The sequence below is a fragment of the Dasypus novemcinctus genome, chromosome 12, assembly GCF_030445035.2.
Source record: "Dasypus novemcinctus isolate mDasNov1 chromosome 12, mDasNov1.1.hap2, whole genome shotgun sequence".
NCBI lineage: Eukaryota > Metazoa > Chordata > Mammalia > Cingulata > Dasypodidae > Dasypus > Dasypus novemcinctus.
In genome coordinates, this window is record NC_080684.1 from 32,999,712 (window position 1) to 33,026,725 (window position 27,014).

Consider the following 27,014-nt stretch of genomic DNA (forward strand, 5'->3'; position numbering starts at 1 on the left):
AATGCAAGGAAAGACCAACATTCTGCCCAGCTGGCACATTTATTAGCATTAAACACAAGACCTTTCTCTTCCCCACACTAGAAAGCCTCGACGGAAGTCCCAGTTGCCTGAAGCAAGGTACCCTCTGCCCCATTTCTGCAACAGGCTCAGGCCTTGGCAGTAGCCTGTGTTGCTCCCAGGGCTGTAAGCTGCTGAATCTTTTGGCTCATCATCTCCATGACAGCTGTGGAAGAAAAAGCAAGAGTCAGACTTTGGTCAAGGCTAAAGAAAGGCAAGGACTGAGAGTTAAGAAAAGTGACAAAGAGACAACCAACTACAGTTAATAAACTTTTTAACACAGTGATGGGGGAATACAGACATACTAACAAATTTACAGCTTACGATGTGCCAGTCAATGTGCTAACCACTGGCACATAAAATGAACAAAATATGGTACTGAATGAGCCAGACAGAATAACACAGAATAGATTTTTGCTTTTAGAACAGTGGCTCTCAATCCTGGTTGTGTAACTGGGGAGCTTTTAAAAAACACTGATGCTGAAGGAACCCACTCCCAGACTGATTTAGTTGGTCTGGAGTGGACCCAGGATCTTTTTTTAAATTCCCAAGTGATTCTAATGGAAAGCAAGGGTTGCAATAGCTAATGCTATATTTTTTTCCTTCCCATATGTTCATTTATTTATTATCCCCCATCCCACCTCCCATTAAACAGGAGCTCTGCAAGGCCAAAGAGATGATTTCCAACTCAGGCACCCAACACAGGAATCTACAAATAGTGCACAGAAGCCAGAGAATAACACATCAAAATACCAAAGAAAGAGAAATGAAGAAGTGGTTTTTATCCTGCCAAAGGGACGACCCCATGGTTCACACTGCTATTCACGTTCTTAATCGTGGCAGTAGAAAGGGTCAAAAGGCCCAGGTCGAGCTCACCCTGTTTCATGGCATGCTTCTCCTGCAGAGCTGGCTGGATTTTCTCCATCTGCTTGGTGAGGAAGTCTATCTTCCTCTTGAAGAATTCCTTTGCATCCTCAGCTGTCTGCATGGGTCAGAGGTAAATGAAGAATAAGAGGAGACCCCATGCGTCATGCTAGATCTTCCCCTAAACTCTTTTTCCTTACTCAGAGGGGCATCCACGGACTTCCTCTAACTCACCTTTTCTACATAGTAGCCAGTTCCCACATCGATGAGCACATGTTCCACGTCATGTAGCTTCCCAGGGACATACATCTGAGAAGCAAGGATTAAGGGAAAAACTAGCCCAGCATGAGCCACAACTCCCTGTAAAGTCAGCCTGCCTGACCTTCTAAGGCAAAAGGACTCAATAATCTGAAGTTCTTAGAACCATGTATATAAACTCCAAGTAGGGAGACAGAGAAAAGCCAGTCTCTTGTGAAGAAAATGTCTAAATTTGGAACACTCTCTTGCTCAGACCCCATCTCCTACCCTATAAGCAGTTCTCAAATTCTTCCCATTAGCTCTTCCAGAAAGACTAGCTGCAATGATATTTTCCTACTGCTCTAGAGTAGTAAAAGTGAAAAGCCAGCCTCACTTCCCCTCAATACCTCCCAACCACGGGACAAGCTAATTCCTAATGGATTTAATTTTATTATTTAGCCATTCCCTACTATACTGCCATTCCTGTGTTTCTCTTTTAGCCTGTTGGTTTTCAAGCTAGAGGTGCCCTATTGTCATATCTTGTTCACATAAGTAAAACACTCAATAAGTGGACATGATCCAGGTTTTTCAGAGACAACAGTTTAGGAATAAGTCACAATTAAATTGAGGATTAATAAACAGAGCCAGCCACTCTTTCTATATTGTATTCCTTTTTTTTTTAAGATTTTATTTTATATTTCTCTCCCCTGCCCTTCCTTGTATTCTTCTAATGCTCATGCCTTCTATCTAGATTATTTGCAGAAGTGTAAACCACCAGTTTTGTCCCCATATTAGATTAATATCCTCAAACAGCAAAGGGAAATACTGCAGCTCAACTTTGCACCCTTTGGTATTCACAGGCATTAGCTGGATGGTATCCCCAGGTTAGGAAAGAGAGATGGAGTGTTTTCAGAATCATGAGTGCGACGGACTCTGGAGTAATCAAAACTACCTTCTCTTTGTGGAAGTGGGAAAAGGGAGAAAGGAAGTAGGAAGAGTTCCCGTGGAAAGGATACAGAACTGGTCAACGGAACGAGTAATTCTTTCCCTGTGAAAGCAATTAAGACAAACACCTGGGGAAGGCTGGCAGCGCCAACATTAAGATGTAAGGGGGACTCCAACAGGGTACAGGACCCAGGGACAGTATGAAAAGAACGAAAACAGGGGCAACAGGAACAGAGGAAAGTTCTGTACATTTCAATTCTAAGATAGGCAACCTGCAAAGGGCTCGTGAGGCAGTATACAATACACAATGGATTGTTTTCACGCCTCGGGCAAGAAAAACTGGATTAGGCGGTGGGAAGAGACAGGTAGCTGGCTAACCACATTCCCTGGGTTGCATGTGGCGCTCGCACACCTATTCCATACCCTCGTTGCTCTTGTTCAGCACGTTGAGACAGTCCTTGGCTTCCACATACTTAGTCTGTACCACCTTGAGCTGGGCAATGGACGTGGACAGGAACTCCACTTCCTGCGGAGGACGGGAGAGAGGGTCAACCGCCTGGAGGATCAGGGGAGAAGAGCCGGCGAGGGGGCGGGTCCAGGTACGCGGTAAGGGTTTCGCTGGGGAATGGAAGTTTTCCAAACAGGAGAAGAATTGAGGGCGAGGGAGTCCTCGTGGGCAAGGGGAGGGGGTGTGAGGCGAGAAAGGGATATCTCAGGGGCCCGTCCCCACCTGGTCCAGCTGATTCTTGAGAATTTCTAGTTGCGGCAGGGACAACTCCGTGATGTTAACGGACTGCGCCATGTTAGGAAGGAGGACTAATGAGGGAGAAGCCGGTTCGGCAGGCAACGCTCTAGCCGTCCTCCGAGCATCTCGATAGTCGCGCCAGGAGTCCTCGCTGCGCCAAACATCTCTATGATCCTCAGTCCCGGAAGGGAAGGAGGGGCTTAAGCTTCCTGAGACTGGCCTTTGATGGAGAAGATAACGGCGCATCCCTTTCACAAAACGTCCTAAGCATAGCACGGAAAAGTAGCAAACAGGACTTCTGCCCTCAAGAAACTTAAAAATCTTAACGATAAGACGAGTATTCAGGACAGAACCACCCTATTGCCAAGCAGTGTGAGCCATCTATGTGGGTGGTACAAATCTAGCGACCGGCCGGCCAGGAGGCAGCCTGTGACGTCGTTCTTTGGTAGGGCGGAGCAGAATCATGAAAATGGTGTTCTGGCCTGATGAAGATGAAGAGAACAGTAAGGAGGCACCATTATGAACCAACAAGTACAGTACAAAATTTATTGATCAGTACCACCTACTAGATGCTAGACGTGAGGTGTACCTGAGAGTGGAAGGTATTACTTGTGCTCCAGAGGAGCTAACAATCTAGTTGGGAAGACAAAAAGTATACACAGGCAGCATAATCTCACAGAATTTGCTGGTAGAGTGCACTGCGCTGACAAGCTGTATGTGGGAAGAGAAGCAGTCTCTAGCATCCACTTGGAAGGGGGTCAAGGCCACAGAGGTACCAAAGCTAGTGTCACTCCCAGGATACCTGAGGTAGGAAGGCTGGACAGACATGATGGCACTTGACCTAGATGCTCTCAATGAATCTATCTCTACTTTTCCTCTGGCTTCTGTCCCGGGAAGAGCATTCTGATGCCCTTTTCCTTCAGCTTTGTCTGCTGAGGCCCATTCAGGCCCAGCTCTGTCCTGTGGTTTTTGCCTTTTATCCTCAATGCTCTCAGACTTGAACTCCTGCAAGCTGTTCCACCCATTTACAGTACCACATAGTGGGTAGGGGCAGGAGGAGGAAGCAGTAATGTCTACAAATGTTTTCAAATCAGCAACACAAAACAGGATTTAAGTGATATAGCTTTATTATATTAAGATTAGGCCAAAAGGAAATGTTTCATATAAAACACTGAGGAAAACCACTTAAAATACTTATTTCAAGGATAAAATCTGAGTTTCAGGGTAAAATAGGCACAGGCTTCTATCAGAGAGATGATCACTCCAAGGGGTCACCGCAGGGAAACAGGCAAGCCATAGGCTACCGGGGCAGCCCCAATAAGATACTTGAGTCGGGGAGCCTGGCGGGCCTGGTTGACGTAGTAGAGAAGGGGGGCCCCTGGGCCTGCTCCAAGCCAGCCCTGCAGCAGAGCCTCCGTGTAGCGGTCAATGTCACGATCAGTCACATCCCAGAGATTACCCAGAAACAAGGGACTGGGAAAAGAGAAGGAAGAAATAGAAAATAAGGACTCTTGAATGAATACATAGAAAACATGTCTGGGAGGGTTAAAAGTAGGGAGGATCCAGCCAGTGAGGAAGTCCATTGGCCCATAATTCCAAGAGAAGGCTAGAAGAAGGCAAAGGGTTAAAGGGCCAAACCAGGCATGCCAGGGAACTAGGAGGGGAGGAAAGTGGGACAAAAGAGGGTTCAGGGTTCAGACTTGGAAAAGAAATGAGGTGGGAGCAGGAGTCTTAATGCCCTAGGATGGGCCTTGCCCCTCAAGACTCACCAGCCAGCCATGATGTACTTGAGCACAATGCCAGCTCCCTCCAGGTTTCCATGCACAGCTAGAGCTGCACTGCTGCAGCCAAACAGCAGGGCTACTGCCCGGCAGCTCAGCCGCAGGACAGCCTGCCCATCCAGAAAGCGGGCACCGGCTCCATGGCCTGCATAACTAGGGCAGAAAAGGGTGAGGTGAGCCTCGCCCTAGCAGTACCCGGCCTCTGCCCATGCCTCCAGAGGTGTCCTGAGTCAGCCAGGGGTCTGAAAGCCCGAGAGCAGACTGTGGTGTTCCATCCTCTGAGTCTGCCTCTCTCCCTCTCTCTCCACTCCTTGCTCTAAGCACTCACATATATAAGTCATGCTCCGTCAGGGCCGCCTGCACCTGTTCTGGGCTTGGGATCTCCCCAACGACCCCTCTCCAGCCAGCTTCACTGTAGAGAGAAGGTTGGAGTGAGAACAGGAAACAGCACAGCAGGGGGCATGTGGCAAAGGGACAGAGGGGACACTAGGCAGAAGGTGAAAAGTACATGCTGCCCCTATGTGTTGTTGCTACCCTTCCCCACCCCTACCCCCTGACCTGCTAAAATTGGCTCGAAATTGCTCTTCTGTGCTTGACAGGTTATTATGAGGGTTCAGGACGTAGAAGGTACTGCGTGGATCCACCCCTTGGCTCAGCACTGACGAGGCACCAAACTGAGGAGATGACAAGGGTCAGGATCCTGGTTTGGCCAGGAGACCCAAGCTCCACCAGCCCCTCTTTCCACATTCAACCCATTCCTAAGACCCTCTCCAATCTCCCTAGGTCTCTGCCTCTCTTCCTTCAGCTCTCCTCAGGAGCCAATCATCCGCCATCCTGTTCCCCTGAGCCCCACCTCTTTGATGATGGAGTAGCTGAGTAGGAAGCGGAAGGAGGGCAGCCGGGTGACAGGCAGTGCCCGGAGGCTGGGCATGCTCTCCCATGGTAGCTTCTGCAGGTCCTGTGTAAAATGCACCCAGAGGTTACTATCCCCAGCCGGCTAAGCACAGGAGGCAGAGTAAGTGTGGGCGTGGGTTGGTGCCCACTGCCCATCAGACACAACCCTCTACCCCTCCTAGCACCTTACCTTGTCTAGCACCAAAACAAGGTGCCTCTTGCTTGGCACTGTCTGACCCTGTAGATGGCCTATTGCCTCACTCAGGAGCTCTCGGGCTCGCTCGGGATGGGCTGGGCACAGCCCGTAGGCCAGGGCCTTAACATCCTGAGGGGTGAGGGTAGTGGCACCACTGAGCATGACCTGCAGGGGAACAGTGGTCAGTGGGTGCTGTAATTCCTCTCCCCACTCACAGTGGCCTGTGGGCTGGCGGAAAAGAATCGAGTCTACTGCTTCTTCACCTTCCCTGTACTACTACTCACTTTTAGCAGAGTAGGGTCAGGGTATTTCCAGCCACATTCCTGCAGCAACCCCTGTAAGCGGGAGGCCTCACGGGCAGGGCCGGGGTCCTCACTGGACGGCAGCAACAGCCCCCTCCAGCAGCCCAGCACATCCTTCTCCAGGGAAGTGATGAGGACCTGATTGGAGAGGAGAGCGAGAGGAAGCTGAGTTTCTTTCTGGAGACCAGGAAATGGGTTTTCCACTGTGGATATTTGTCATACATTTCTTTCTGCCAGTCATAGCAGGCAAGAAAGAAGCTAGAAACGTTTTTCATTGGCTGGGACAGTGGGAGGCTACAGACAAGACTATTTATTACCAATCACTATGTTTTGACTAATGTGAACAGGTGAGCCGTGAGAGCTAAAGCTAGGAAGCTGATACTTGGGTCTATCTTTAAACATTCCATTCCCTAACTCCTTCAAGTTTTGGCTTCTTGATGAAAGTCCTCCTCCAAACTGTGTACTTTAAAAAAAAAAATTAATTTATTTACTTTATTTATACCCCCCCTCCCTCAGATGGCTCTCCCATCTGTCTGTCTGCTCCTTGTTTGCTTGCCTTCTCCATGAGGCACCAGAAATCAAACCCGGGAACTCCCACATGAGAGGGGATGCCCAACGGCCTGAGCCACATCCACTCCCAAGCTGTGGCGCCTGCTGGCTTGTGGCATCTGCTCGTTGCAGCAGGGGCAGCATCCACCTACCCTCCTCCAGGAGACTCCGGGACCCAAATCCAGGACCTCTGACATGGCAGGTGGGCACCCAACTGGTCGAGCCACATCTACCTCCCAACTGCGTACTTTTTTATATTTACACCTTACACTTCCACAAAGGACTCAGTGTAGCTCAGCACTGACTAAGGACCCCTGAGAGGGAAGATCCCAGCACCCTCTGGGTCACTCCTAGGGCAGGCCTGCGCTCACCCCCTCCTGGGAACACACACCTCCATCCTACGGTCCAGTTCCAGCCGCCCTGTCCACCATTCTCGCTTGTCAGTACAGCTGCTGTTCTCTTTCTGTTCCTTCTGGATGGTGTCAAACTCATTCAGGGCCGAACTCAAAGGAAGCTGTGGGACACGGGGCTGTAAGATCTCTGCTTGTCCACATTATTGCCATCTCTGACCCATAGCAACATAATGTGCAGTTTGACTGGAAGCCCACCACAGCCCTACCTTGCTCAGTGGCCCGTGAAACCTACCTTGTTTTGGGCAGTGGGGATCTGCATAGTGACTGGGCGATTATCTTTTTCCAGCCGGGTCAGCAGGAGAGTGTTGCCCATGGTTCCAGGCTGGAGGGTGGCCAAGGCCAACACACACACAATCACCCCTGACACAGAAGACAAACCCAGAATCATCAGCTGTTACAAGGAATTCCCTCTCCTGTCATCTGCATTTAATCCCTATCCACACTCAAGACAACTCAAAAAGTCTTCAGGAAGTTTTCCCTGGTCATTTGGATTCCAGGTGCTCTCCCTCTTGTCCTAACAGTTCTCTGTGGACAGGGACTATGCCTTGTACTCCTTCCAGTCCCTCAGTACTACTAACAAAAGGGTCATGTGCAGAGTGAGACACTCAAATCATCTGTCACCACGTTTCATTTTAGAGCAGGAAGACCCCAGACACCTGAATTCACCCCTGAAGAAGGACAACTGAGTTGGCTGGTGATCAAAGATGAGGTTAAATGAAAAAGAACTTCCACAGGGTTACATGCTTAATGGGAACAGTATGTCTGTCTACGGTGATGGAAAAGTGTTGGTAATGGATGGTGGTGATGGTAGCACAACATTGTGAATGTAATTAACACCACTAAATTGTATACTTGAAAGTGGTTAAAATGGGAAATGTTATGTGGTATATTTTATCACAATAAAAGTTAAAAAAAACATACGATATGCTCTTCCATAAGGATCTTAAGTCTATGTAAATTAACTAACGCCTTAAACTCCTTCATCCAACTTCTCATAAGGACATGTACAGAAAGACAAGAGCCAGCTAGAAGCCTGCCACCATACCACTGGGGATCAGAGCCAGGCGCTCCCGGAAACTCTCCTTCTCAGGCTGGGGGAAGTGGCCAGATCCTGAAGCCCTGAAGGAAAAGAGCTGCTGGATGCGTGCCAGGGGGATATCTCCAGGTCTCTCCTGCAGGCTCAGCCTTTGCAGCTGGTCTGCCATTTTGGGTGATCTTTGGTGTTTCTGGGCTCTGCTGCAGGCAATACAGGTAGAGGTGAGTTTCTCCCGCCTTCAAAATCTGGACCCTCACTCCAGCCTGTCCCAAGCCAGGTCCTCCTGCCCTCAGGGTGAGCCTTAGAGAGTGGGCACTCACCTGAGCTGCCTGTGGAGGTGGGTGAGCACCTGGTGGCGACAGGTGATGGAGACAGACTCAGTGACAAGGAAGGCAGTGGCACAGGAATCCCGGTGGCCCAGGCACAAGGCCAGGAAGCGGCACAGGTGGGCATAGAGTCCACTAGGAGGGCAGTGACTGACCCCACGGAAAGCAATGCTCAAGGAGTCACCAATGGAATCCAGAGTAGAGAGACCTGAGGAAAGTCAAGACACTTCTGATAGATGAGTCCCCTACTTCCTAGCTGATGGGGACTCCTCTTAGAAAATTCCTGTCTCCCCATGGAAAACATCAGTGACCTTTTACCAAGGGCAGTGTGCCAAGTATGTACTGCAATGGTAACTTACATGCATCCTCCCTAAAAGCCCTGTGGAGTAGGTATTATTTCCATTTTACAGTTAAGGAAATAGAGGCTCAGAGAGGTTAGTGACTTGTACACAGCTAGTGGAGCAAGAGAGCTGAGATTTAAACCCAGGGCTAAATGCTACCAGATCCACTCTGGCACCCAAAACCAGAACCATGGATAGATTGGAAAAGCACTGGGATCAAGAGACCTAGAGGCTCAGCCTCAGCATCCCGGTGGTCAGCATATTTACCAACAGCTAGAGAGGCCGAAGGGAGCCGGAGCCGAGGACCAGGGTCCCTGTTGCTCTCTTTGTCTAGGCACAGGATGGACAAGTCTTCCTTGATGGAATCCCGTCTCAGCACCTCACATTCTCCCATGGCTGCATCAAGCCCTGGAGCCGGTGACTTCCCAGCTGGGGAGAGAATATGATTTTTTCCCCCAGGGTTCTCTCTTCCTACCATTGTCTTTGCTCTCCCTTCTAGGAGCCAGTCTCTCAGAGTCGGCCATAGAAGTTTCCTTCTATGCTACCCTTAGCGCTAGTTAAGTTTCCTCTACTTTGGCCTCAGGGAAACCCCCAAAAAGTATATACACCTTCTCCCTCTACTTGCCATCATACCTGAGGCAGAGTCTTCCCCATCAGAGTCCCTGAGGATCTCAAAGCTCTTTTCCATCCAGTCGTCAGTCAGTTCCTCCTCAGGGATGGTCCTCATGATCTCAGGGGCCAGTCTGGCTTGTCCACATTGCGCCTTCTCCTCACAAGGCCCTGAGCCTACCTTCTTAGCCCTCCGGCTCCTGCCAGTGGAGCTAGGGAGCCCAGGGGCACTACCTGGGGCAACTGTTGCATCCATCTTCAAGCTAGGGTTCTTCTTAGCCCGGCCCCGGGAAGCAGTACCCCGTCCCTTAGGCTCCTCTGCAAGCCGCGCCTCAGCTGAGGCAGGGTCTTCCAAGTCACTGTCATCACTGAAGTTCACCTGGCATTGAAAAAAGGGCGAGGGGCCAGGGTACTTTCAGTGGTAAGACACCTTTCCGACAGCATGTGGTGCTGTGGAGGCAACAGCCGGTACCATAAGATTACCTCCCACATACACTCCCCACTCTCCATCAGGGGGCGACAAAGGGGGAAAAAGAGGGAGAAAAGGCAGGAACAGGAGAGAAGGATGAAAAGGGAAAGAAACCACAGAGTTAAGGAAAGCACCTCCCGTCTGAAGCCCAGGCAGCCTTGGAACTAGGTCTTGCGACAGAACACCTAGGAGTTCTGCAGATAACAGGAGAGTTTAAGGCCCCCCTGGGCCCTGGGAATCTAGGCCATGGGGACACCTGCTCTGCAGAACTCTCTTCCCCAGGACCACTCACACCCGCCACAACCTTAGCCACATCCCCCTTACCTTTAGACGCGTCTGGACCCTCCGCTGTACCCTGGGGGCCTTGGGAACCTCAGGTTTGTTCTTTGTAGGGAAGACTTCCTCAAATACAGTGAAGGGGACACGAGGACCGGCCCGCCTGGCCCGGCCTGGGGGCTTGGGTGTACAGGGTGGTCCTCCACCTTCTGCACCTTTCAAAGAGGCATTACGGAGGGGCAGGGTAGCAGGGCCCTGCTGGCGCCCTTGTCCCGGATGTTTTTGGTTCTGAGTCTTGGAAGGCTCTGAGGGTGGGGGGTCCTTTACCACTGGTGGCTGCCAACCCCAGGAGCTTGCAAAAAGTTGGGTAGGAGAGTGACTGAAGCCAGCCAGCTTTGCAAGAGCCTGGATCAAAAGCAGGCTGGCTTGCCAGGGCTCCAGGTGGGGTATTCGTGCTGTCACAAACTTCAGTCCTGACTCCAGGATCTTCCCCAGGCTCTTGTCTGATGGCTGGCTAAGGCTCTCCAGGGCCAGCTGTGTGTATGCCTGAGCCAAGATCTCATCCAAGAGGCCCAGGACAGGAAAGGGGGTTCCCTCGTGTTGGAGGGAAGCTTGAAGAGCTTGGGCAAGGCGCTCAGTGGCTGCCGGGCAACCCTTTCGCACAAACTGCAACAGACTGAGCCCTTGGATCTGATGGCCCGTGGCTAGCCTCACTCCTGCTGTGACTAATGCCCAGCGCAGACAGACTGCTGAGAGGACAGGGCTGGCACAGAGCGAGCAGTCACAGGTGGGCGGGTGGGACAAGAAGCCAGGGCTAGGCTGGGGCTTGGTTTTCAGGACCGGGGAGCAGACAGTAGAAGGTGCTGTGGGGCCAGGCTCCTTAGCCACAGTGGCCACCAGTTCCAGAGCAGGGCCTTTTAGGAAGATTTCCTCCTCTGGGAGCTCCGGAGGACAGGGCACTCGGGCCTGCCGCTTCCCCTTCTGCAGGTGGACCTTCCTCTTCACAGGGTCTGGGTACGGACCCAGCCCAAACTCTGGGGAGAAAGTGAAACGACAGTCCCAAGTCCAGGAGAAATGGTGCCAAGAGCTTCCTGCCAGGGCCCACCCCTGGTATGTGTCCTACTTATTTACAAATTACTTACATATATTCCTGAACTAACATACTAAATATTAGTAGGGCTTCTTCTTTTTTAGATAAAATTCCTAATGTTTTCCTCTCTGCAGCCCACAAGGCCCCCACCCCTGTAGCTCAGAAGGGGCACGGCTCAGGAAAGCCCAGTCTTAATCCTTGCTCCTGCCCTGGCCTAGTCCCCGAGTCTGACTCAAACCCTGAATCTCCAGAAGTTCTCATTTTACAAATGAAAACAATTCTGTGTTCTCACCTGACTGTACAGGGTTTTTGTGTAGGTCAAATGAAATACCAGAGCTAAAAGTGGGTCATAAGAAAAAATGTACCATAATATGATGCTTTATTATTAGCTTAAGCCCTCCTGAGGACACTACATTCATGCCAACTTATACAGTAGCTACTGGTCACATGTGGCTACTAAGCACTTAAAATGTGGCTAGTGTGACTGAGGAATTAATTAAAAAAAAAATTTAAGTAGCCAAAATGTAATGGACAGGCTGAAAACTAGAACCAAGTAGAGTTGCCCTGAACAGACTACCTGATGGCCTGAATAAAGTAAAGGGAGCTTTGCCCTGGAACAAAGTAAGCCTTTGATTTAGGAGTCAAACCTCCTATGAAGATGTGTTGTGTCAGGGACACTCACTGCCACCCCCGAGCGTGCGGCAAGGCTGCTCACCTGTACAGGACTCAAGCAAGAACAGAACCTGCTGCAGATCAGACTGACAAAGGTCTACATCACTGCGGGCCAGCTCTAGCTCTGCCTTTAGCACCAGGAACAGGGCACTCCTTGTTGGGAGAGGAGATGAGAACCAATTGGTGGAATCCTTTGTTTCTTCTGGAGAGTTCTTTCTCTTTGCCCCTTTTCCAAGCAGTTGTCACGTCTCTCCTGCCTCTAAAAGGCCTTCACTCCCTAGAACTGACCTAAAGTCCCCCTGAGGAAAGCCCTCTGCCCTTCCCTCTCACCCCTCAACCTTATGAATTAGGGCAGGATTTCCCAAGCTGTAGTCCTTGATTTAAAAAAGGATCCTGTGAGCAAATAAATGAGGCAAATACTGCATACTACTAAATTTCCCTTTTGGAGATTTGCAGTGGATATTAGCTATCAAAGGACATAAGAAGTTCTATAGAAAATTAAACATCTAACCTTGATTAACCCAGCATTCCCCTACTTCTTTAGCCAAGGAATGCAATCTTCCCCCACTAAACATATTAGTGTGTGGAATAATTTGGGAGCCCATGGTCAAGGGCACATGACACTCAAGTTAGGAATTGACATGTCCCCAGCCCTGCACTCACTGTTGTGGTATTTGCAACTTCATTGTAAGTTTCAGGGCCTCCAAGCAAAAGGCCTTGGCCTCGCTCACAATGCCCAGGTGGCCCAGGCGGGTGACCAACTTCTCCGAGCAGCTTAACACCTCAGAAAGAACCTGCCATTTTTGTATGAGATTTTCACCTGCATTGAAGGAGAAAGGCAAGACCATCATCACTTGGATACTGCTCAGATCCTCTGAAGACAAGACTGCCAGCCCCACCAGCTAGCCTGCACATTCCTACCAGTCTCTGCTGTCCCCCTTAGACTCACCATAGTCCAGAAATGGGGTCTCCACAGCTGATTTTTGAACAGAGAGCACATCACTTCCCATCAGCAGGAGGATGATGCTTCGAAGGAGCTTATGGGAGTCAATGAGTGCTATCTCAGGTGTCTGCCAGCCTATGGTAGGTAAGTGGAGAAAAGAAGAGGGGTGATTGGCCAGAACTTCCTCAGTTCCTGGGAATGAACAGATAACTCAGTAGTCTATCTGGCACAGGGAAGAAAAGGTTGGGAAAGAAAAAACATCCACCACCTCCAACTACTAGGATAGCAAATGCAAAGCATACAGCCTCTCTTCTCCTGCACCTAAGGCAGACAGAGCTAATCAATCACAGAACTTGTTCCCTCTGGGCCTACAGAGGGTCTCAGAATCCTTTTCAGTATAGTATTCTAGACAGTCACTAATAAATCAATTAGAGCCTAGAGTTGTACTGAAACCCGTTTGCCCTCTCAGGCCTATTCTGTGTAGGTGCAAGGTAAGCTAGTCCATACTGATGGACAGCAGCGGGGATAAGGCCTGAGCAGAGATTATAGCAAATAAGCCAAATGCATCATTCAAGAAGGGTTATCCAGTCTGTTCTTTCACCTTGGGCACAGAGCTGCTCCCACAGGGATTCTGGGAGGCTGTTGGACGAGAGGCTAAGGTAGACTGCCACCAGCTGCAGGGCCTGGACACGCAGCAAGTACCAAGCCTTGGATGCCTTTTGGAGGGCAGGATTCCGAAGCACAGACAGCAACAGAGAGACGCCCTCAGCCACCTGGCAGGGGGAGTGTCAGAAGAGAGCAGAACATGAAATCAAATAAGCTTTTCAGAACTTGAGATGCCCTTGGAGATCATGGAGCCCAATTCCCTGGAGCCCAATTCCCTGCTTTTAAGAATGGTAAGAAGAAAGCAGATGTGGCTCAACTGATAGAGCATCCACCTACCATATGGGAGGCCCAGGGTTCGAACCCAGGGAGAGCTGACACAGCAAGATGATGCAACAAAGAGACAGATTCCCAGTGCCACCGAGAATGCAAGCAGACAGAGGAACACATAGCAAATAGACACAAGAGCAGACAACGGTGGGGGGAGGGGGGGGAATAAATAAAATAAATCTTAAAAAAAAAAAAAGAGCTGAAGAGACAACTAGAGGGTACAAGACTCAGCCACATTACACAGCTTGTTTGTACAGAAACTCAGGTCCTTGGACACCGCTGGATTGCCAGTGCATTCCCATGATAACCAATGTCCCAGTTTCTAGTCACAGGACAGCCTTCCCCCTTAACCCTATAGAAAGTGGAAAAGTATAAAAAGGAATAAATATCTTTACTAGAGGAGAAATGCTAAGCAATCCACTGGAAAGGGCAAGGCGAGGGAACTTCACTGTTTCTGGGGGCCAGAAACATTCTTCCTGAGAAACTGCAAAAGCCAGAAAAATATCCAGAATAATCCTAAGACCTTCCCAACACAAAGGACCCTCAGGGATTAAAAAATGAGAAATACCTTCTGGTGAGCACAGTAGAGCTGGCTTCGGAGTAGATCACAGGTCAGGCTAAGGAGCAGGCATGGGTCAGCAGTATGATTGAGAAGCTTCAGACTTGATTCTGCCTCTTGCAGGTATAACTAAGGAAGCAAACAGGGTAGGTGAGCACACTGGTGAGGAGAGGTAGCCAGACTCTTCAAATACTATGTGTTAAAGCATTCATAATGAAATGCTGAACATGTCCAATTAAATAGTAAAGTATTTAAAGTATTATAACCTGCATAGGAATTATTCATTCACTCACTGAAAGGTTCACTTAACTCCTTTGGGTTAACTACTATGCTAAAAAGACAAAGCTAAAGAATGGGTAAACGGGGCCTACTTTCTAATAGCTTGCAATGCCGTTGGGGCACAAACATACGTATATAATCGAGGTACCTTGCCAAAAAAGCTATCTAGGGGTATGAGGGCCCAGGGAAAGTGATTGATTCTGCCCTTGAAGAAGAGGGTGTGTTAAATGCTTTCTGAAGGAGGGGACAATTGAGTGAGGCCTTGAAAACAAAGTAGATAGTGGTTTGCTGAATGAAAGGGTTCATTTAGGGATGAAGGACTAAAAAACCAAAGACAGGAAGCATGTACAGGGACTATACTGTAACTGGTACGGACGTGGCATAAGGTTTGTGTTAGGAAGTGGTGAGAAAAAGTGAGGGACCAGAATATAAAAGGTATGCTAAATATAAGGTCATCTGTACAGTATCCTTCATGTAATGGAGGAGCCATCAGAAGCTTTTAAAAAGGAAAAGAGAAAATCAGATCTGTTCCTAAAAAGATTACTGAAAAGATCAGTAATTAAAAGATGAAGTGGAAAAGAAACTGGGGACTACTCTAATAGTCATACGTGAGTGATGAAGCATTAACTAGGGCAATAGAAATGGTCTAGAAATACAGGATTCATGGTATATTCCTGGAACAGAATCTCTAATGATTGGTTTTGCACTGAGGAAGAGAAAGAAGCCTCCTCTACCCACAGCTGCCTTCTAACCACTCCACACTTTAAAATACTCCTGTGGAATATGGGAGAAGATGGAGAAGCTGCCCCTCCAATAGCCTATCTTCTCAGACAAAAAAAATAGCCTCTAAGGCCAGGTCTCCTCCTGTAGCCCCCAGACTAGGCTGGCTGCACACTCACCTGGGCATAGCTGGGACAGCCAAGGGTCAGAAGGAGCTGGGTGATCTGACAGGAAGAGCCAGCTGCCTTTGCATGGTCCTCCAGTCTCTTAGAAATGATCCGTAGAAGCAGGAGAACCTCTAGCGCCTGCAGGGGCTGGTTGGCCAAGAGAAGCAAGTTTACCCAGCTCCTGCTCATGCCCCATTTCTCCCTTCTGCTCCAGAGCCCTCTGGGACCTTGGATTTTGTTCTGTCCTTAGAGTGCAGATAGAGTAGGGCTATACAGAAAAATCATTAGCTATCCTCAGCAAACCTGAGACCAAAGCAGTGAGGGCACCTGCAAATCATCTTACCCTTTCGGCTTCAAAGTCTATATGCCAATCATCAATAGCCAGGATTTACTGAGTGCTTACTATGTGCCAGGCACTGTGCCAAGAAGTGTACATGTATCATCTCATTTAATCCTCATAGAAACTCTAGCCCCATTTTACAGATGTGGAGACAAAGACTCATGTAGTACTTGCCCAAGTTCACAGAACAGCCTTGTGGTATAGCCGAGACTCAAATCTAGAGCTGCGGCAGTGTTTCAGGCTCCTCATGTTAGAAATATGGCCCAGTGGCCCTTTGTGTTCAATGTCCTTTTTCAGAGGTTCCTAATGTGGGGTCCAGAAAGGAGCTTCAGAGTGGCTTTGAAACAGCCCCCCCCCCGCACCTCACTCCGCAAAAAGTGCATGTAAAAATGTAAAGTTGTATATTTAGACATCTATATATTTTCTTGAGAATATAGGTCTCAAATTATCTAATAATAATAAGATTACCATTTGCATACTCCATTTATGCAAAACATCGTCCAAGCTTATCCCACTGAATGCTAAACAACAACCCTATTGAGTACCTAGTAGGTTTTTTTTAAAGATTTTTTATTTTATTTTTTTAAACTTCTCTCCCCTTCCCCGCCCCGCCCCGGGTAATCTGCTCTCTATGTCCATTCGCTGTGTGTTCTTCTGTAACTCCTTCTATCCTCATCAGCGGCACCGGGAATCTGTGTTTCTTTTTGTTGCGTCATCTTACTGTGTCAGCTCTGTGTGTGTGCGGCGCCATTCCTGGGCAGGCTGCACTTTCTTTCGCACTGCGCGGCTCTCCTTACGAGGCGCACTCCTTGTGTGTGGGTCTCCTACGTGGCACGGCATTCCTTGTGTGCATCAGCACTGTGCATGGGCCAGCTCCACAAGGGTCAAGGAGGCCTGGGGTTTGAACCACGGACCTCCTATGTGGTAGGCAGACGCCCTATCCATTGGGCCAAGTCCGCTTCCCCCTAGTGGATATTATTATCCCCATTTTAGAGATGAAAAAACCTGGGCTTAGAATATTAAATAAGTTGCCTAAGGTCATGTACTAAGTGATGGAGCTTGGATTTAAACTCATGAAGATTGACTATAGACTGTTCTTAACTGCTGGGTTATTTGGCTTCTCAGTAGGCTCATAGGCCAAAGAAGGTGAAGGCGCTCAGGCTCTGGTCTGGCCCTTGTTTGTACGGGTCTCCATTTATGCCCTATTCCATTACCTTTGCCATCAGCTGATAGAGGGCTGCAAGGATCTGCAGTGAGGCTGCTGTCTGCTGGAGACACCGCACAGCTGGGGCCCGCCCCTTGGTAAGCACCTCCTTCCACAGGGCCAGGGCTTGGTCCAGGCATTTGGACTGAGCTGTAAATCAGAAGAAAGAGACCACCCTTCTCCTCATTATGGGTCATCTCAGCTTTCTCCCTAACATCCTCTGCCCTCTGTGCCTACCTTTCTCCCATGCTCCCAACAAGGCCAGTCTCTCCCACACCTGGAGGCCCTGATCTGCTCTTAGGAAATCATGGCCGAGACCCCGTCCCACCACACTGTGCTCTTACTGCCCTCACCCGCATCTGCAGCCAGGTTGCAGGCAATGTTACTATACAGGAAACGATCCTCCTGGAGCTTATCTTCATAGTTCAGGTCATTGACTTCAAATTCTTCCAGGTTACTAGGGGCCTGGGCTCTCCGATCCCGTTCAATACCCTCGATGGGGAAAAGAAAAGGGTAAGAAACAGGGCTGGTACCAGCTCAATGGGGGCCCAAGTAAACAACCCCATAGACAGTTCTGCTCAGCCTCACAGCAGCCACACTCACTTCCTGCATCTTGGCCTCCAGGGTACAAATGTAGAGCCATAGCAGGGCTTGCGCTTTGTCGTCCAGAAGCCGATCCTCGGCCTGGGCCTCGGGCCTCACAGACTCTAGAAGCTGCAGAGATTCCTGGATAGCATCCAGGGCAGAGCTGCAGGGAGAGGATGCACTTAAGCTGGGGTCCACTACAAACACCCGCCTCACCCTTTGAATGAGCTCCCATATCCAAAAACGTAGAGGGGAAACAGGCTATAGAAAGGGAAAGAGGACCAAGGGCAGGGGGCAAGAGTGGCCTCCCCAGCGTTCCTCCTACCAGTCAGTCTGCCGGGCAAAGTCGTGGTAGCAGAGGACCTGAGCCAGTTCCACCAGGTGCGTGGCTCGTGCCCAGGCCCCGGCAGGTGTCTCCTCGGGGCTCAGCTCCAGCAGGTCACAGATGACGTTGAACCGTTCCTGCCCAGTATCAGCCCGCACTGCTTTGTAGGCCTGCAGCTCCTCCCTGAGCAGAAGGGCCAGGGTTTCCGGGTCCCAGCTACTCAGGCTGTCTCGCAGAGTCCTGAGAGAGGGGGAGGCTCAGCACCAGGGTGGAGCCCATGAAGCAGAGCCTCTATCCCCAGCCTTGGCTTGCTGAGAGCTCAGTTACTTTCCAGTCTTGGCTTTAGAAATAAAAATCAGACCACATTGCTCCTCTCTTCAATTCAATGGGCTGCCATAAGGATTCATATCTAAATTCCTCTATCGAGCCATATGTGATCTGGCCACTACCTACATTTACAGCTCATTCCATACCACCTCCACCCTCTACCCCATTCCATCCCTGTACCCCTTCAGGCCCTGCTGGTTCTCTCAAACACTTCAAGCTTGTTCCTACCTTGCAGCCTTTCTATTTACTATTCTCTGACTGGAATTTCCTTCCCTGAGAGATGAAAATGCTGGATTCCTCCACGTCATCAGGTCTGATCTCTATAGATCACTTCTTCAAAAACACCTTCCCTAAATAACCCATCTAAACTTGCTCCCTCTTTTAGCAAATTTCCCTGTTTAATTGTCTCCATAGAACATATATAGAATGTGCTTATTTCTTATGTCTTCCCAAGTAAACTATAAACTCCATGAAAGAAAGAACCTTGCCTGAGTCACCACTATACCCCCAATATCTAGCACAGTGGCTGGCACATAGTAGGTACTCCAAGAATAACCACTGAATGAGGGAATCAGTGCCTTTTGCAGACATAAGGATGAAAGGACATGGCCATGAGTACAAAAGCCAGCCCTGTCCACAGGGCCAACAAGGTTGTCCCCCTCCCCCCCAACTCACTTCAGCTGTAGCTCCTTGTCTCCAGCCCTGGCCGCATCCATCTTGACCCGAACCCAGAAGGTGACTGGCTCAGCCATGTATTCAGGGCCACAGGGCTGCAGAGCTGCCAGCCATAACGTCACCATCTTGCAGCCCTGGGTCTGCTGACCCAGTTTCTTCAAACTCTCCACATGCAGTCGGAAGCACCTATGCAGCTGCCCAGAAAAAGAACACACCAAGCTCAACATAGGAACCACTAAGTACATGTAAGCGAGTGAGTACATGCAAGCACAGGCACACACACACACACCTCTGATAGAGTGAGCAATCTGGTCCTCCTGCAGGAGACACCTAAGAACTAACTACCCTGGGTACTCTCAAACTTAAGAGGCTTCAATCCACCCCACCCCCATATTCATCATCCACATCACTGAAAACCTGCTCCTCCTTCCATAATCCTCTTAGCAAAAGTCATTGCCCTCTCCCGAGTCAGAAATGGGCTGTCCTTTATGCTTCTTTCTCTTTCCCTCACAGCCAATCACAGACCAGGTTAAATCCTTAACTTCTTGCAGCCATCCATACTCGACCTCATCCCTTGCACAGCTGCTTCAGTTCAGACACCCACCCTCTTCTGACTCAGCTACTACCACAGCCTGGTTACCCTGCTGCCAGTCTTGTCCCTTGCAATCAGTTCTCCAGTGATGCCAGAGAAATCCAAAATGCCCACTAATGCCATGCCTCTGATTAAATCCTTTAGAACTAGTCACCTTACTCAAGACGAAACCCAAAGCCCTGTACAATCCATCCTGCTTACCAATCCAGCCAACCTAAGATTACATGGGTATTCTTGCTTAAGAAAGTGCTTCTCATTCTGGTTGCCCAAAGGACCACCTGGGGAACTTTGTAAGAGTCCAGATGCCTGGGCTCCAGTGCCAGAGACTCTGATGACATTGTTTTGGGGACATAGTTTTGTATTGTTCTGAAATTCACTCAGGTGATTCTAATGCGAAGCCAGGTTGCAAACCACTGACTTATGAAAAGGCTAAATACAAAAAGTGAGTCAATTTAAAGAAAAATATTAAGTAACTAACAGAGCAGGTGAGCTTTGGGAAACACCGCACCGGGTAGTGTTGCCAATCCAATATGTAGTCCCTAACCCCCTACTCCAAGGCCAGGGTTCAGACAAGGCTCTTCATGCTACTCCAACTCCCCCCCACCACGCATACACACATACAGCCTCCCTCCTACCCTTCCCATTCCCTCATACCTTCTCAGGAGGCACCTCAGGATAAGTGCCTGGCTTCGCCAATCCCAGGTGCTGACAGAGGGGCTCAGAGATGGCACAGGCCTCAGCATAGAGCTTATGACTATAGAAGCTGTAGGCCAAGTTACTGGTGTAAGAGGCTGCGGGAGAGAGAAAGGATAACTGACCATAGGAGTGATTCTCATTGCCCTCTCCTGCCAGAGGCAGTAATAGGGAGGTTCAACCTGTGATCAGCTCAGCAGCTTCCAGACCTGACAGGAACCCCTAACTCTAAGGAATGAGGAAGGGGCAGTTCTCCCCTTCCTACGCCAAGTCAGCTTTTGCCCTCCATTCCAGTTAAGGCAAACCCACGCTACATGGCCCCTGTGCTTGCTTTTCATGGTCCAAGTCCTCAATCCCACGTTTGGCCCACCTCTCCTCACATGCCAGCCTCTGCTTCATCTTTCTCAAGGGCCAGCATTTTAGGGGAAATACCCTGGCCTGACTCCTACCTCCTCCCTTATCATTCCACTGAAGTCACACAGGCCTCCGTGCAATTCCTTGAACACACTAGACAATCTCTTGCCTTGGGGCCTTGGCACTGGCTGTTTCCTCTGCCTGGGATGCTCTTTCCCAGGTATTGACTCCCTCATGTGCTTCAAGACTGCTCACATCACCCTTTCAATACTATTTAAATGATAATATTTAAAATGACCACCCCAGGAAGCAGATTTGGCTCAAATGATAGAGCATCCACCTACCACATGGGAGGTCCAGGGTTCAAACCCAGGGCTTCCTGACCCATGTGATGAGCTGGCCTATGAGCAGTGCTAATGCACACAAGGAGTGCCGTGCCACACAGGGGTATCCCCTGAGTAGGGGAGCCCAATGCACAAGGAGTGCACCCTGTAAGGAGAGCCGCCCCGTGTGAAAAAAGCATAGCCTGCCCAGGAGTGGCAACACACACAGAGAGCTGATGCAGCAAGATAACACAACAAAAAGAGACACAGATTCCCAGTGCTGCTGAGAAGAATGCAAGTTGACACAGAAGAACACACAGCGAATGGACTCAGAGAACAATGTGGGGATGGGAGAAGGGGAGAGAAATTAAAAAAAAAAAAAAATGACCACCCTATTTAAAATGATAACCCATCTTCTTCCACCACTTGAGCTCAAAATCCTCTTATCCTGCTCTGCTTTTCCTCTTTTCCCATATTTCTTTTCACTTTCTAACATATTAATAATTCACTCATGTATGTAAGTCTGTTCTTTAGTCACTTTCTCCCCCACCTAGAATGTGGGTCCACAAAGGCAGGGACTTCTGTTTTCTTCACTGACACATCTCAAGTATTCAGAATAGTGCTTGGCACATAGTAGATACTCAGAAAGTTCTAGGTGAATGGATTAAATCTCCCGGAATTTCAGTAATTCACTTTGCAGCTTCTAGCTATCAGTATAAACACGTAGAGGAAAATAAACACAGTTTTCAATCCTCTGGGGAAGGAATGTTCATATTAATAATGTTTGACTCCTGATACTTTCATCTCTGTGGTTTGGTTCAACCACTAAGATAATTTCTCCAGAATCTTCCAATGACTGAATTCATTGGAATCATATGATTTAAGCAGAAGGGTCATGCTGTTTTTGTAAAATGGGGGAGAAATTTATTAACAAGTACAAATACAGGCAAAACTAATAAATGCTGCTAAGACAGAAATTACTGTTGGGGGAAGTGATAAGTGAAAGGGGACACAAAGAGGAGTCTCCTGGTGGTCAAGTCATGCTCTGTTACGTGATCGAGATGTTGGTCACAAGTGTATCCATTTGTGAAAAATCATCAAGCTGTAAACTTATAATCCAAAACATTTTTCTGTATGTATATTTCAATTTTTAAATAAAGGGTGGGAGGCAAGTTAATATGCATGTTGGTTGATGCATACGTAGAAATATCTCCAGGAGGACACATAAGAAATTGATCATATCACCTGCCTCTGGAGAACTTGGGTGGCCAAGGATTAGGAGTGGGAAAAAGACTTTTCACCACATGTCCTTTTTATACAGTTTGAATTTTGAGCCATGTGACTGTGTTACCCGGTTTAAAAATGTTTAAGGAGCAAAAGTTCTTTAAAACTTAAGTACATAAAGGCTATGCAGTTGCATACCAGCTGCAAACATTTTCATGAAACAAATACTAAGTCAACTTTCAAAGACAAAGTGCCTGCTGTTGTAAGTTAACCTCGTCACTTCTCTACTGGTATTAGAGAGTAACTGATACTTACAAACTCCTCTTTCACTGCCTCTTTAAAACTTAAGGAGCTCCCACAGTGATCAGAACCATCCAGCAAGTGCTATTTGCCTGCCTCCAGAGCAACGATGCCCCCATAAGAACCCCGAACCCCGTAACTGGGTCCCAGGGCACTAACCAGTCATCCCCAGGTAGTCTGTCCGCTCTGGGCCTGACAGGCCCTCTAAGGCCTCCAGCATCCAGACAACAGTAGATCTGCAACTCTCCACTAGCTGGGTCAGGCCAGTCAGATCAGTTTCCTAAAAGAACAAAAAGGACTTGAAGGTAACAGGAGTTATGACAGGTCCAGAGCGACCTCCGCCTTATCCCATCCCACCCCCCAAGCTGAAGCAACCCAAAAGGGCAGTTGAGCAGTCTCAGACCTGTGACCCTGTCCAGGTTCCCTGATTCCCAGACAGTACCTGACAGCCTTGGGCAAAGTCATAAACCACCACAGTGTAGAGATGAAGTCCCTGAAAGTACATCTGAGCCAAAGACTGCTTCTGCTTGGAGGAGTCCCCACAGATCTGAGGAAGGAAGGAGGACGTTAGTTTGAAGAAAAGACTTAAAGAGTGAACCAAGGCTGAAGACTGGTCCAGAGTCTTGGAGAGTTGAGACAGTCCAGGGAGGAAGACAAATGACAGCAGGAAGGGCCAATGCCTTCTCAGGATAGTTTAGGCTGCTTGCTCAGAAGCCAGGCAGGGTCCAGAGAGCAGCTTGCCAAGGAGGGAGCCAGGACTTCCGATCTTGCCCAAGACCCTAGACTGGTAGTGAGTCCAAAGAACCACATCCCCACCCTACCTCCAGGGTCCTTAACTCACACCATCTTGCAGCTGTCGGATGAGGGAACAGTAGCCACCAAGAAAAGCAAAGAGGCCCAGAATAGCTTTGGGTGCATGGCACCTCTTGGTGCCTCGTTCCAGGCCTGAGAGGAAGAACTGGCAGCTGTCACACAATGCCCGCAGCGGTGGTGATGGAGCCTCCAGAGTGGTGTTCAGGACAGCTGATGCCTTGATCAGGAGCTTGGCCACTGCCTGGGAACCTCCTTCTCCAACGTGCAGCAGCCTGACCCCCAGCTGGCATAGCTGGAGGCTGGGGGCCAGACCTGTGTTCCTTAGGTAACCATGGGCCTTCTCCACTGCCCTGATGGCCTTGGTATGGTGGCAGCTCCAGCAGAGACGACGGCAGTATTCCAGGGTGAGCTCCAAGAGGCAGAGAGCCCTCGGAGGAGAAAGAGGACCAGGACAGCCCCGTTCCTCACCCACTAAAGCTCTGATCACATGCCTGGACAGCAAGTCATCTAGGAAATCAACATCTGCCTCATTCAGACCATGCCCACTGACATCAAACAGTTGATGGGCAGCTACTACTCGACAGGCTGTTGGAGAAGCAAAGTGAGGAAACTCGCAAGGGGTACTTTCATCCTCCAAGAGCACTAGGAAACTCAAAGCCTTCAGCCTGGCAGAGAATGCAGCTCGCCGCTCCACCAGGGTTTCTGCCCCTTTCCAAAGCAAAGAAAAGCTGCCCCGAGCCACGGCCTCATAGTCCTGGGGAGCAGCTTGGCGAGAGCACTGCACCAAGCAGGCATGGAGGGGCTGGGCAAGGCGGAGCATGGCCTCTGGGCTGCCCTGTGTGGCAATGTTCCTCAGAAAGATGAAGAGAATTCGTTCCAGATAGAGGGGAGGGCGCTGAGGGGTGGACAGCAAGTAGCCATCACAGGCCAGCTCTGCCAGCTCCAGCAGGTTTCCCAGGTGCCCAGGGGAGGCCAGCTTGCCAGTCATCTGCTGATTGCAAGCCCTCAGGATGGCATCACAGGCTTGTCTCCTCTCTGCATCAGATCGGCAGTGGGGGGAACCAGCTGGGGGCTTGGATAGGAACTCCTAGGAAGAGAGGAAGGTGTGAATTGAAGGAGGGGAAGGACGTAAGTAAAGGAAATCGAAACACCATTGTGCAGGAGACAGTCCCCTACTTGTCTGCCTCTTCAAAACAAAAAAAAAAGGTCCAAAACAATAAATCATGGACAAGTTTGTTTTGACCACAGCTCCAAGCAACCCCAGCTCTAAACTACTTTCACCATCTTGGAGGCCACAGTCCTAGGCCCTTCTTTCCATTCTGCGGCAGACAGCACCCTCAACCCGACCTCAGCTCAAAGAGCCAGGAGTATCCTGAGCCAGAGAGCTCCCCCACCTTAAACTCGGGCAGCAACTCTTCAGCCTCCTTCTGGCTGCTCAGCAGAGCCCCAAAGTTGAGTCCTTTGAAGTTCCTCATGGCGCCAGAGCTAGGGAAAGGGTGATGAATTAGAGAAGGCGGCTTAGATTCGTAAAGAGCTAAATGGAGGATGGGAGAAAGGTTTAAAAGCCATGAAAGAGGAGGGGGCAAATAATCCTATCAGGAAAAAAAAAAAAAAACCCTGCCAAGTCGCCTGGCGCTCGTTGTAAACCGACGCTTTTGCTTTTCCATCCTCCCGGCGGATCCCAGCCCTCACCACCGCAACGCCCCACACGGGAGACCTCCACAGAACTCTTCAGCGCCCACCAGGGAGTGCCACCTCTCCACCCGCCCCCGCAGAGATACTCCCGTCTCCTCTCCAAGTCAGCGCTCTGGGACCCCACTCACCTCGGCGCGTAAACACGCTTGAGAGTTCCTCCGGGCCTTGCCGCCCCAGAGGCCTGCCTTCTTCGCAAGTCAGAGACTTACCGGCCAGACGCAAAACTCCACAAGGACCCAAATGTAACCTGCGCTTTTCCGCGCCAGCCCCTCCTTTCAAATATCCCCCGCGGCCAATCAGCGAGAGCTGCGTAACGCCGGCGGGCCGCGCGGCGCGCTGGGAGTTGTAGTTTACCCGCTGTGCCCAGTCCTCACGTGACGCCAGCCCACGGAATCCCGCGGCTCTGCGTGTTAGCACCTTTGGGGAGCGTGGGTTTCCCGGTTTCCCAGTCAAGACTTCATTCCTCAGCTACGTGTTTCCCTACCTCCTAACCTCTTTTCTTTTCAGAGCTCAGGGAAGGGTCCTAAATGTGTGTCCCATACATATCTCCAGTAGGGCCGAGGGCCCAGCGGAGAGGAAGTGGTCGTAAGTGTTGGAGGAATGAATACATCAGTTCTCTCAGTTCTCATTTCCTTTGCTTAAAGAGCAATCGGTGCTTACTTAAATGCTGTGTGGCAAGTGTTGTAGGACTATCTTCGTATTTATTTTTTATTTACCTAGTTGATTCTAAAATCCCCAAGGGCAGAGAACTTACCCTTTTTTATTCCTCTTCTACTTCCTAAAAGAAATAGGAAGTTCTGTAAGAAACAAGAAAATAATAAATACTGTCTTACATGAAATTCAGTTCCATCACATAATTCAATCCTTCACCTGAATTGCAAGCTTGTAAAGAGGAAAAAAGAGCCTTGGACTCGAGCCTGGACTGAGGAGCTAGGTTCTAGCCTCAGCTCAATTTATTCTTTCTGGAAGCAGATGTGGCTCAAGCAGTTGAGTGCCTGCTTCCCACAAGGGAGGTACCAAGTCCCAAGTTCAATCCCCACCCCGGTACCTAAAAAAAAAAAATTATTCTTTCTCTGTGAAATGTGAATAGTAGCACCAACCTTCACTACTTCCAAGGGGCCTGCCAGCCTTCAGTAGGGTAATACCCTCAAAATGCTTTCCAAAGGCCCTAACAAATGCTATGTAGTCATTAAAAAGCCTTTCTTGGGAAGCGGATGTGGCTCAAGCAATTGGGAGGCACATAGTTCAGTTCCCAGTGTCTCCTAAAGATGACACTGAGCTGGCACTATAGGCAGGTGCAGCAAGCTGATACGAGATGACACAAGAGACACAAGAGGAAAAACGTAACAAAAGACACAAAGCAGGGAGCAAGGGTGGCGTAAGTGATTAATCACCTCCCTCCCACATCAGAGGTCCTGGGTTTGGTTCCTGGTGCCTCCAAAAGAAACAAAGAAGACAGACACAGCAAGTGCAAACAACGAAAGGATGGGGAGAGATAATTTATTTTTTTAAAGATTTATTTTATTTTATTTCTCTCCCCTTCCCCCTGTTGTCTGCTGTGTCCATTCACTGTGTGTTCTTCTGTGTCCGCTTGCATTTTTGTCAGCAGCACCAGGAATCTGTGTCTCTTTTTTTAATAATACCAGTCTTTTTTTTTTTAAGATTTATTTTATTTCTCTCCCCTTCCCCCCTCTCATTGTCTGCTCTTTGTGTCCATTTGCTGTGTGTTCTTCTGTGTCCACTTGTATTCTTGTCCTATGGCACTGGGAAACTGTCGCTTTTTTTGTTGTTGCATCATCTTGCTACTTCAGCTCTCAGTGTGTGCGGCACCACTCCCACGGGCTGTGCTTTTTTTGCGCTGGGCGGCTCTCCTTGCAGGGTGCATTTCTTGCACATGGGGCTCCCCTACACGGGGGACACCCCTGCGTGGCAGGGCACTCCTTGCACGCATCAGCACTGCCCGTGGGCCAGCTCACCACACGGGTCAGGCGGCCCTGGGTTTGAACCCTGGACCTCCTATATGGTAGGCAGACATTCTATCAGTTGAGCCAAATCCGCTTCCCAAATAATTTTTTTTTTTTAAAGTATCTCTTATATGTGCTGACAAATGTCTGAGATACATGAATGATAGCTATAATCTCATGCAGTTTCACATTGTTTT

The 27,014-nt window shown here is 49.3% G+C and overlaps 2 protein-coding genes across 3 annotated transcripts; both read right to left on the minus strand.

The window, feature by feature from the left end:
• Window positions 1-20: 20 nt before the first annotated feature.
• On the minus strand, window positions 21-2,989 carry PFDN5 (prefoldin subunit 5). Its single transcript, XM_058308141.2, has 6 exons — window positions 2,834-2,989; window positions 2,527-2,629; window positions 2,175-2,206; window positions 1,156-1,230; window positions 934-1,039; window positions 21-223 (listed from the first exon to the last, which is right to left on the minus strand). Exons 1-6 carry the CDS (start codon window positions 2,903-2,905, stop codon window positions 147-149), a joined length of 465 nt encoding a protein of 154 aa, XP_058164124.1. The 5' UTR covers window positions 2,906-2,989; the 3' UTR covers window positions 21-146.
• Window positions 2,990-3,957: 968 nt separating this feature from the next.
• ESPL1 (extra spindle pole bodies like 1, separase) lies at window positions 3,958-25,111 on the minus strand. Of its 2 annotated transcripts, none has more exons than XM_058308143.1 (31): window positions 24,982-25,111; window positions 24,553-24,643; window positions 23,187-24,245; window positions 22,788-22,892; window positions 22,505-22,625; window positions 20,106-20,242; window positions 18,860-19,053; window positions 17,858-18,097; window positions 17,551-17,695; window positions 17,301-17,439; window positions 16,958-17,097; window positions 15,416-15,550; window positions 14,247-14,366; window positions 13,347-13,518; window positions 12,752-12,880; window positions 12,466-12,622; window positions 11,846-11,955; window positions 10,089-11,074; window positions 9,320-9,674; window positions 8,954-9,115; window positions 8,340-8,553; window positions 8,029-8,216; window positions 7,216-7,343; window positions 6,962-7,084; window positions 6,004-6,159; window positions 5,714-5,884; window positions 5,483-5,587; window positions 5,188-5,303; window positions 4,958-5,041; window positions 4,618-4,782; window positions 3,958-4,321 (listed from the first exon to the last, which is right to left on the minus strand). In XM_058308143.1, exons 2-31 carry the CDS (start codon window positions 24,631-24,633, stop codon window positions 4,120-4,122), a joined length of 6,339 nt encoding a protein of 2,112 aa, XP_058164126.1. In that variant the 5' UTR covers window positions 24,634-24,643; window positions 24,982-25,111; the 3' UTR covers window positions 3,958-4,119. The 2 variants fall into 2 exon arrangements, with proteins under 2 accessions (XP_058164126.1, XP_058164125.1); XM_058308142.1 differs by having other exon boundaries at window positions 8,029-8,219.
• Between the last annotated feature and the right edge of the window lie 1,903 nt (window positions 25,112-27,014).